Consider the following 10,270-nt stretch of genomic DNA (forward strand, 5'->3'; position numbering starts at 1 on the left):
TTTTTATCGCAATAAAGACCTAATTAAAAAAATTAAAATGATTCAAGAAGATAATTAAAAAAAAAAGTATAAAATTTCCGTTGTAAATTTGGTAAACATAAATAAAAATCCTAAACTAGTCAACCAAAAAAAAATAAAAAAAAAACCCTAAACCTCACTAACAAGAGTTCTGAGTTTCTGACTGCAGGTATTGAAAAAAAAATGAAAAAATTAAATAAAAAATAAAAAAATAAAATCCATAAAAAAATAAACCTAACACACACACCTTATGCTATATTGCTATGCTATGCTATATATATGCTCTCTAATCCAGCTCCGCCACTACGCTACTAGCTCCTCTTCCCCACTCTCTCCCCTCCACAATCTCCGCCGTAACGGTTTCTTTTACTCCACCGTAACCGCCATGGTGCCCCACTCCAAGGACGATGAGTATCTGAACGCCGCCGTTCCGAAGCGTATCAAGATGTTCGAGTCCATCCAGGCCGAGCTGAAAACCCAGCGCCTCTCACTGTCGCCGGATCCAATCAAGGTCACACTTCCCGACGGCACGGTCAAGGACGCCGCTAAGTGGCACACCACGCCGTTCGATGTGGCGAAAGAGATTTCGAAGAACCTCGCCAACAACGCACTCATCGCGAGGGTCAATGGCGTGCTATGGGACATGGCTAGGCCTCTCGAGCAGGATTGCGAACTCAGGATCTACAAGTTCGAAGACGACGAAGGCCGCGACACTTTCTGGCACTCTAGTGCTCACATTCTTGGCCAGGTACTAACCGTTTTCTTCAATTCGGAACGTTTTTTGATTTTATTTCTTTATTATTCTGTTTGATTTTGAAGTTGATGGTGAAAATGACGGTGGTTTTCTCTTTGCAGTCGCTTGAGATGGAGTACGGATGCAAGCTCTGCAATGGGCCTTGTACTACAAGAGGAGAGGTGAATTGTTTCTTTCTACTTGGATAAACTTGGTTTAGGATTCAAAATATGTAGTTTTCTCGAGAGAAATTTCATTATTGCCAATCATGCTGTTTGTGTTGTTACACTGAGTAATGATATAGCATCGTCAAAAAACTCGGAAACATGTTCCTGCATACTAAATAGAGTAAAAAAGGTAGATACTTCCAATGCCTTGAAATCTTAAACAGCAATCATCTTCAACTCGCTCAATTTAGAGCTTGTTTGGGTGATCTTCTAAAAAAAACTTTTTTGCATAGTTGTCAGAACCGAACCGGTAATCGAATCGGTCAAGTCACTGGGTTACTGGTTCAACCGATGGGTCACTGGTTGAACCGGTTGACTCGGTATTATGCAAATAAAAAATAAAAATAGCCAAAAACCTAAAATTAAATTTTGAAATATATATTTTTACTAATATTTTAAGAACAATTAAGTCGAATTCTATAAATAACTAATACAAAAATAGACATATAATTAGTTCATACTACTATATAGTATCTTAATTAGACACAATAAGAATTACAATCTATGAATTATATCCAAAGAATAATTTCAAAGTCTAAATATTTTTATATAATTAAATAATTATATAAATTTTTTTTCTCAGAATAAATAATTTTTATTTAATTTTTATATTCATTATTATTTTTTATTTTAAAATTAATTAATCTGTACTTCAATAAAAAAATAATTAATTTAAAAAATATTGAATTAAGTATTTCCATGTATATATATATATATATATATATATATATATGTATGTATTAGTTATAAAAAATTGAAATATATATTATAAAAAGCATTAACAAGACTAAAGAAATGGGTTAGTGCAGTGGTTGTTAACTTGGTCTTCAATTCAGAAGACCCAAGTTTGACTCCTACTCCCCGCAATGTATTTCTCCAAATTTCACAATCCGCATGCTGACGTCAGCGTGACGTCATCGGCATGTGGGTTGACCGTTGACTGGATCGGTTCGGCTCCGGTTCGTATCGGCTTGAGTCGGTTTAATCGGTTCGTACCGGTTTTGACCGGTTCATTTTTTTAAACGGTCAATATACCAAACCGGACCGGTACAAGATCTGGTTCACCAGTTTTCCGGTCGAACCGGCTGGTTCGGTCCGGTTTTTACAACTATGCTTTTTTGTTTATTTATTACATGAAAAACATCTTTTTTTAAGGAAAAAAGATATTTTAAAAAAAGATATAAATTACAACTTCTCAAAAAAGATTTTTTTTATTTTTTTAGTGCTTTTACTTTTATTACTAGAAATTTGCCAAACACGTTAAAAAATAAAAAACGATCTTTTTTTAAGATATTTTTTATCAAAATAATGACATCCAAACAAGCACTTAGTAAGTAGATGCATACTTAGGAGTATAGATCATTTCTCTGGTTTAATTATTTTGTTGCAAGATAAATAGTATAGATGAGAATGTGGATGTTGTCGCAGGGTTTCTATTATGATGCGTTTTATGGTGACCTGGGGTTGAATGATGATCATTTCAAGCAAATTGAGGCTGGGGCGTTGAAGGCAGCTGGGGTATTTCTCATCCTTCTTTTCTCTGTGTGCTTATTTATAGAGTTGTTTCTTGTTACCGTGTGTGTTTGTAATCAATAGCCAATAGTTGTTAGATTGTTATCTATTAGCTTGACAATTTTTGTAATAATATACTGAATGGTATCTCAAAATTTCAGTGGCTTTGAGAATATTTGTACTCGGCCAGTCTGGTATTCACAAAAGATTTTAGATTTCAACCCTTTGAATGAGAATTCTTCATCTGGTTCTTAGTTGGCTATTCCTTTTTATCAGTATGCTAAATTGCTAATGCAAAGTTTTTGGATTTTTTTGAGTGTTATTGCTCAGTATGATAAGTTTATAGTTCCCTTAATATATATGATGGTTGATGAGCATTATGCTTACAGGAGAAACAACCTTTTGAGCGCATTGAAGTAACACGCGATCAAGCACTTGAGATGTTTTCAGATAATGAGTTCAAGGCAAGCATAGCAGTGTGTAGTAGCTCTGTTATCTTTTGCACCACATTAGCATATTGATCTGAACAACACATTGCCTATTTTGTTTTTTCTGTAGCCTATGATATCACAATCTGTTGCTTATGCTATGTTCTTGCTATTGTCATCAGGTTGAAATTATCAATGATTTGCCTGCTGATAAAACCATCACAGTATACAGATGTGGTTCACTAGTAGATCTGTGTCATGGACCACATATACCCAATACTTCCTTTGTTAAGGCAATTGCCTGTTTGAAGGTATTTATTTAAATTTTGTTTATGGATATGTGTTTGACAAAGTTTGATTTATTTGGAGACATGTGTTAATCACAAGTAGTTTTGTTATTGGTGGTTTTGCAAATCTAGGCTTCTTCAGCATATTGGAGGGGGAACAAAGCTCGGGCTACTTTACAAAGAGTTTATGGCATATCTTATCCTGATCAGAAGAGTTTAAAGGTGATTTTCATTTCTTTACTAATTTCTTTGGAATAGAATATCCAGCTGTAAACTGAGCTGTGGCAGATTGAATGATCAGTTTCCATACCTTGTGAAATATTACTGAATAACCAACTAATAGCTGCTAATGGCCTGCTATTCTAGATGCTCATTTTATGTTTGAAATTATGTGTACTGCTACAGAAATAGTAAAATATTGCCTGCCAGTAATCCGACGAATAAAAAAGAATATAGATTATCTATTACCAATCTTGATGTTATGATTTTATATCTTGAAATTATAATTCTGTTCCAGGAATATTTGCTTAGGCTGGAGGAGGCTAAAAAGTATGATCACAGGATTTTGGGAGTGAAACAGGAGCTTATTTTTCATCATGAATTGAGGTATAAAAGGGTGTACTTACTATCTTTTTTGCAGCTCTTAGTAAGCTTTTTTTTCTGATGCATCACAATTCATCTTTTTTTATGCCAGCCCAGGAAGCTGGTTTTTCCTTCCACATGGTGCACGGGTATACAACAAATTGATGGATTTCATACGGAGTCAATACAGTGACAGGGACTATGAAGAGGTTAAACATTGGCGTAAGTTTCTTGATATTGAGAAAAGTGATTTTTTATTCAAACACTTAATACTTTCAATCATCAGGTCATATCTCCAAATGTATTTAACATGGATCTCTGGGTGCAATCTGGTCATGCTGCAAATTATAAAGAGAACATGTTTATCTTGGAGGTATATTTTTATGTGTGCAAGACCTGTGTGTTGGAGGACTCGTCTGTCTGCCTATGATATTTTTTTTTCTTTTTTGCTTTGATGTATCTGTTTACTCATTTCTCAGCTTATTTTATTTTACTTTTTAAGTTATTGTTGATCTGTAGGTATGAAACTAATAAATGAGTTTACATAGTATCTTTTTAGTATTATTGGTATTCTCAGTACCTTCTGTGCTTTGAATCATGCATGTATTTTTGAAAGCGATCAAGCTATCTATCTAAACTATATCATGTTTGATCTGTTCTAGATTGAAAAGCACGAATTTGGGCTGAAACCAATGAATTGCCCAGGGCACTGCTTGGTCTTCAAGAGTAGAGTTCGCTCGTACAGGGGTAAGTACCAATTATTTTGACATTTATGTCCTTAGGTAGCATCTCCTATATATGCTTACTTGGTGTGGCTGGGGTATTCAAGATTTTAACATTGAATTTAGGATAATAAAGAAAGTATGTTTTTGTGGTCTGATATATGATAGACAAATTGGTACATGGTTGAGTCTACAATATTCAAAGTGGACATAATGAAGAACTAAGTTAAAATCTTATATGTGTAATTTCATCTCACAATTATTTAATGGTTCTGCAGAACTTCCTCTTCGCATGGCTGATTTTGGGGTCTTGCATAGAAATGAGGCTAGTGGTGCTTTGAGTGGATTGACGCGTGTTAGGAGATTTCAGCAGGTATGTTCTTCCCCCAGCTGCTAAAACCAAACAGAGACATTAAATGCAAAGTTGATACAAGGGATTTAACTCACTCTTTTAAAACATTGCTTTATTTATTTTTGTATTTTAAACCTAGTTATTTCCAAATAAAGTTTAGTTGCTGCCTTTCTTTTCTTTCTATTCCAAATAATGTCGAGGTAGGCATAGATTCTTGTGATTCATAGAAGATCCTTTCAATTTATAGGCATATGCACTGCAAATTCCAAGTATGGAAATTCCTTACAAGAGATTTGAAGTACATGTTTGAGTTGCAATTTTTATTTTTGTTCTTTATTTTATATTTTAGTTTACATTTAGTGCAAAAGCATAGTAAGGTCCCTTGAGTTGGAGACATTAGCTTTCTGAAACAAACCAGTTATTAGGGGTTTTGAAATTCCCTTCAGACACCTGGACTCATATTAATGTTCATATAGTCATAGTTGTAAAAACATCATAAAAATTTGTTGCATCAAGGCAGCTGATGGTTTTTGTTCATTTTTCCAATTATGAAATAATTGCAGCTCTAGTAACATTGCAAATTAGTTATCTAGATCAATTACAGTGTTTTTAGTTCTGATTTCTGCTCTGTTTGAGGTCCTATGTTGTTAACAGCATTTCCTTAAAATATTGCACAGGATGATGCACATATTTTTTGCAGGGAGTCTCAGGTGAGTTGATCTTCAAATTTGTGAACAAGAAAATTTTCTCTTTCGAGTTGAGGGTGGAATTATTAATATGATTCAATTTACAGATAAAGGATGAAGTTAGAGAAGCCTTGAAGTTCATCGATTATGTCTATGAAATATTTGGTTTCACATACGATCTCAAGCTTTCAACGGTATGCTCTTTATTGTTCTTAATGTGCTTACATGCCTCTTTTGTTGTTTTCAAACAACCTATTTAGGCTGTTGATAGTATCTTATCTGCATTTGCCTATACACCAGTAGGTTTGGTTTATAGAACTCCATTAATTCTGGCAAGATAAAATTGTAATTTTAAATTTTAATGGTGATTCTTCTTTCGTTCTTTCTTGTTGATAAGTTTTATGTGATCAAGATTAAAAATATACAAAATCTCAGATGAACAACCTCCATATTTCCTGATAGTGTTAAACCTTCATTGGAAACATCATTAGGTTCAAACCCCATGTATTTTTCTACCTTGATGGCATGTTCTCTACCTGCCAAAGATGCTTTATCTATGTTGCACTTTTCCGGTCAATAGTTGGGTCTCTGGATGTGATTCCAAATTTCCAATTGAATGTTATATGGGATTTTATAAAACCAATAAAGTTGGCAATTTGCTAGTTACTTTATGTTGGGCTTCATGATTAAATTCCTTGCAGCATTGGTTCTCATGTGAATTCCTTTTACAAACTTTGTTTTCCTTTCTTTGTTTTCTAGTTCTCATCCAAGAAAAGAAGTTTTTTTAATCTGTACTGTTGTTGTTCTTACTGCACATGGTAACATCGATCTTATTATTTGTCTATTTATCATCCTCTGCATGTGTTGAATACTTGAGTAGAGGCCAGAGAATTCCTTAGGAGAAACAGCAACATGGGAGAAAGCTGAAAGTGCCCTTAAGGAAGCTCTGGATGAATTTGGGAAGCCTTGGCAGGTAATTATATCATCATTTTTATGATTTCAAGAAGTCTTTAATTTCTATTATTAAGTTCATAATGTTGCTTTGATCATATGGTATGGCTATAATTCTGATTACAATTGATTCAGAATGGGCAATCAGCAGTCCTATTGTATTAAAGTTGATGAATATGATTGTGATTACATGTCTACCTGCTACATTTTATTTTTCTTGACTATAGAATGTGTCATTCACTTGTAAACCATGATCTTTGTGCTTATTTCTGAATAATTCCTTTGCAGCTGAATGAAGCGGATGGTGCATTCTATGGACCAAAGATTGATATCAATGTATCTGATGCATTGAGTAGGAAATTTCAGTGTGCAACTTTGCAGGTTTATATTGTAACTTGATTTACATTCTCACCTGGGTAAGCTTTGGATAACTTAACTGGTAGTTTGCTGTGTTTGCTTGCAGCTTGATTTCCAACTACCTAATTGTTTTAAGTTGGAATACTCGGCTGAGGATGAAGCCAAGATTGAGAGGCCTGTCATGATACACAGGGCCATTCTAGGATCTGTTGAGCGCATGTTTGCCATACTTTTAGAACACTACAAGGGTAAATGGCCCTTCTGGCTAAGTCCTCGTAAAGCAATTGTTTGCCCTGTGTCGGAGAAATCACAAGCTTATGCAAAGAAGGTACATTACTTCTAGGTTCTATTTGTTGTAAATTTGTCACATAAAATGAGTGGGATGATGTGTACTGGATATATCATGGGATAACACTATTGGGAATTATAATTCTGTGGCATCCTATGTTAGTAATATATAAAGCTGTTACAACATTGATGATCTTCATGTTTTCTTAAATACTGCGAGCTTCTCTGCATATGGTTAAAATTGAATCAATTAGTTAGCTTTGCATTATTCTCTTCTTACTTTTTATTGGGACACTTGTAATTTATGGCTTGTAAAGCAAGTTGTTCATTTATTAAATAACATTTTCTCGTGCTTCAATTTGATAGGTGAAACATGAAATCTGCCGCAAAGGGTTTAAGGTTGATGTTGATTTAACAGATAGGAAGATTCAAAAGAAGGTGACGAAATCATCCTGAATTGATACTTTGGCTATAGTCCAATGTTTCATTCATTTGATATGACAATAATGCTAACATTGTTTTGATCTACTGCGCGATGAAATGTTTACAGCTAAGTTTTATTGTGTTCAACATGAATTCCTTTTGTAAAAATTATTGTGTACAACATATTGAGAAACCAAGTTTTCAATTCTTAGTACTTAGTATTAATTTTTTCCCATTGACCTGAAAGCTTAGGCAAATACATCTATATGTAAGCTGGGTGTATTTAATGTTATTGGTATCTTTGTGTGGTATGTTTACACTTCTTTAATCTTGCAAAAACATCTATATGTTCTGAATTTTTAATCGGAGGCCAATCGTATTAAATGAAAAGTAAACTTTTACTTCTATTTAATTTGTTCCAACTTTTTTATGACTAATCTCTTAGCCAAATAAATGTCTTAATTGAAAGTTATGCCAAGCTGCAGGTGCGAGAGGCTCAGCTAGCACAGTACAACTACATCTTGGTTGTTGGAGAGCAGGAAGCAGAAACTGGACAGGTGCTTCTTATTTACGCTTTGTGATAAATAAATTGCTAGTCTAATTCAAGTTTTACTCTTAGCCAATCTTCTAGCTACGTTCCCGGAACCCGACTAAGGTGTCTTCATATGCATTTCATTGTGTTTTTACCCAATGCTGTTGTTGAGCCTAATTGTAGCTGAAGTCTTTACAAATTGGCTAATTGTAGCGCGACAACGATTAAAATCTAGATCCTCCTATTAATCCTTCTAATTGCGAGAAATTACTGCATGCTCCCTGAGAACATATATTTTGTGCTTCAGGAACATGCACCACTAATTTTAGATTTATATATTCAACTTTTAAAATATTATAAATTGAATGTGTCCCGGTAGTATGCTATCCAAAGAAAATGTTCAATCTTGTATAAAAGGGATAAAAAGGTCCCTAACCATTCATTGCATGGACACATATTTTTTAACCAAAATTAAATACATATATATATAGTTTTTTTGTTGTTGGAACACAGGGTACTTCTATTAGTCAATAGAACGACTTATGTCACTCTTTTTTCAGTGGTCAAAGCCCTATAAGTACTTAATTTTGCTTAGAAATTTACGTCTCCACAAAAACATGGTCAGGTATTTAATATCTTTAGAATATACAGACGATTTAATAGTTTCCTTGATTAGCATTAGGGAGGAAAGTAAGGAAGGGATGCTTTGGAACTTGCCAGATAACGGTCGTTTAGTTTGGCCAATTGTTGGATACTTAAGTCATGCAAAAATACATGACAACACTAAGATGCTTGTGCTAGACTTCAATTTGTTGGATTACTCTTTCAGTTAAGGGTTTTCTATCAAAAAGCAATTTTCCTTAGGGTATGCTTGCAGGGTGGTAAAAATGGGGTGAAAAATTTGGTGTATGAACTCTCTTAAATTCGATCCCTGAACTTTCTTACCATATTTTTTTTCTCCCAACCAAACCTTACCTTATTTCTTTCATTTTTTTTTTTTGGTTTATATAAAATAGGCTCTTGATTGTGTCTTGCTATCTTTCCTACGATCTATTAACTTCCTTGTGGAAAACCTAAAACCTTACTTTTCCAGGTGAGAGTGCGGGCAAGAGATAAGGCGGACCTTCTCACTATGAGTATCGAGGACCTGCTCGAACGGTTCAGTGAAGATCAAACAAATTTCCGTTGAAATTTTTGTGAAAGCTGTTGATAGGGGTGCCCACTGTTTTTCCTAATTGTTATCACTAACATAATGTGAATTTTGTTTATACTTGTAACGCGCTGATAGATCCTTGGATTGATTGCCATAGAGTCTAGACTACATGCCAGACCTGATTTGGTATTTGGTTTTGGGGTAACAATCATTTTTATTTTTTTATTTTATTTTTTTTTCGTTTTAATTTTTTTCATCGTAAACTGATTTTTAAGTCAATACAATAGTATAATCTGATCACGTATACGTTATTGGGAATAGATCATCTTAATTGTTAAAAAGAATTGAGAGAGTAAAGTATGATCTGTAATTCTTAATTGTTTTCTCTCTTATGTTTTTTTTATCCTATTTATAAAATTAATGATAAGAGATTACACGTTATTCTTTCGATTGTTAAAAAAAATTAAAAAAAATCTATTCTCATACGTTATCCACTTCATGCTTGATGGATCAGCATTCAAATTAAAAAACATCGATTCTCATACGTTATCATCCACTCCATGACTGATTTTAATATTCAAATAGTATTTTTAGTTAAAAATAATCATATTCTTTGTATACCAAAATTAGCAGTCAAATTTGTCGTACATATAAAATATATGTTAAAATGTAACAAAATTAATTTGTATAAAATATATATAAAAGATCATGAGATCATGATTATCTAATAAAATTAATTTATATTTATTACATTTAATTTGAATAAGTAAAAAATCATTTTATTTTAGTTTAGTCTTTAATTTATATGATTTGAATTTTACTTAATAGATATGATTTGATCTAATTTGATGTGATTATTAATTGAAAATATCTCAATTGCCTATTTTATTCATAAATTTATTATTTTAATAACTAATAAATTAATCAAATTAATTAATTAATACACATAATTATTATAATTAATTTGGTTTAATAAATTAAAAAAATACTACCAGAATATTAAAAAAAATAAATTAAAA

At 33.0% G+C, this 10,270-nt stretch overlaps 1 protein-coding gene across 1 annotated transcript; it reads left to right on the forward strand.

Annotated features, from left to right (window-relative positions):
* The first annotated feature begins 316 nt into the window (after nt 1–316).
* On the forward strand, nt 317–9,685 carry LOC130973077 (threonine--tRNA ligase, mitochondrial 1-like). The gene is made up of 19 exons (XM_057897465.1): nt 317–766; nt 874–933; nt 2,407–2,496; nt 2,880–2,954; nt 3,101–3,229; nt 3,338–3,427; nt 3,723–3,811; nt 3,900–3,996; nt 4,074–4,160; nt 4,450–4,534; nt 4,788–4,882; nt 5,539–5,571; nt 5,655–5,741; nt 6,428–6,520; nt 6,787–6,879; nt 6,962–7,183; nt 7,510–7,581; nt 8,052–8,123; nt 9,192–9,685. Exons 1-19 carry the CDS (start codon nt 404–406, stop codon nt 9,285–9,287), a joined length of 2,028 nt encoding a protein of 675 aa, XP_057753448.1. The 5' UTR covers nt 317–403; the 3' UTR covers nt 9,288–9,685.
* Nucleotides 9,686–10,270: the final 585 nt, after the last annotated feature.

This window comes from Arachis stenosperma, chromosome 4 (genome assembly GCF_014773155.1).
Source record: "Arachis stenosperma cultivar V10309 chromosome 4, arast.V10309.gnm1.PFL2, whole genome shotgun sequence".
Taxonomy (NCBI): Eukaryota; Viridiplantae; Streptophyta; class Magnoliopsida; order Fabales; family Fabaceae; genus Arachis; species Arachis stenosperma.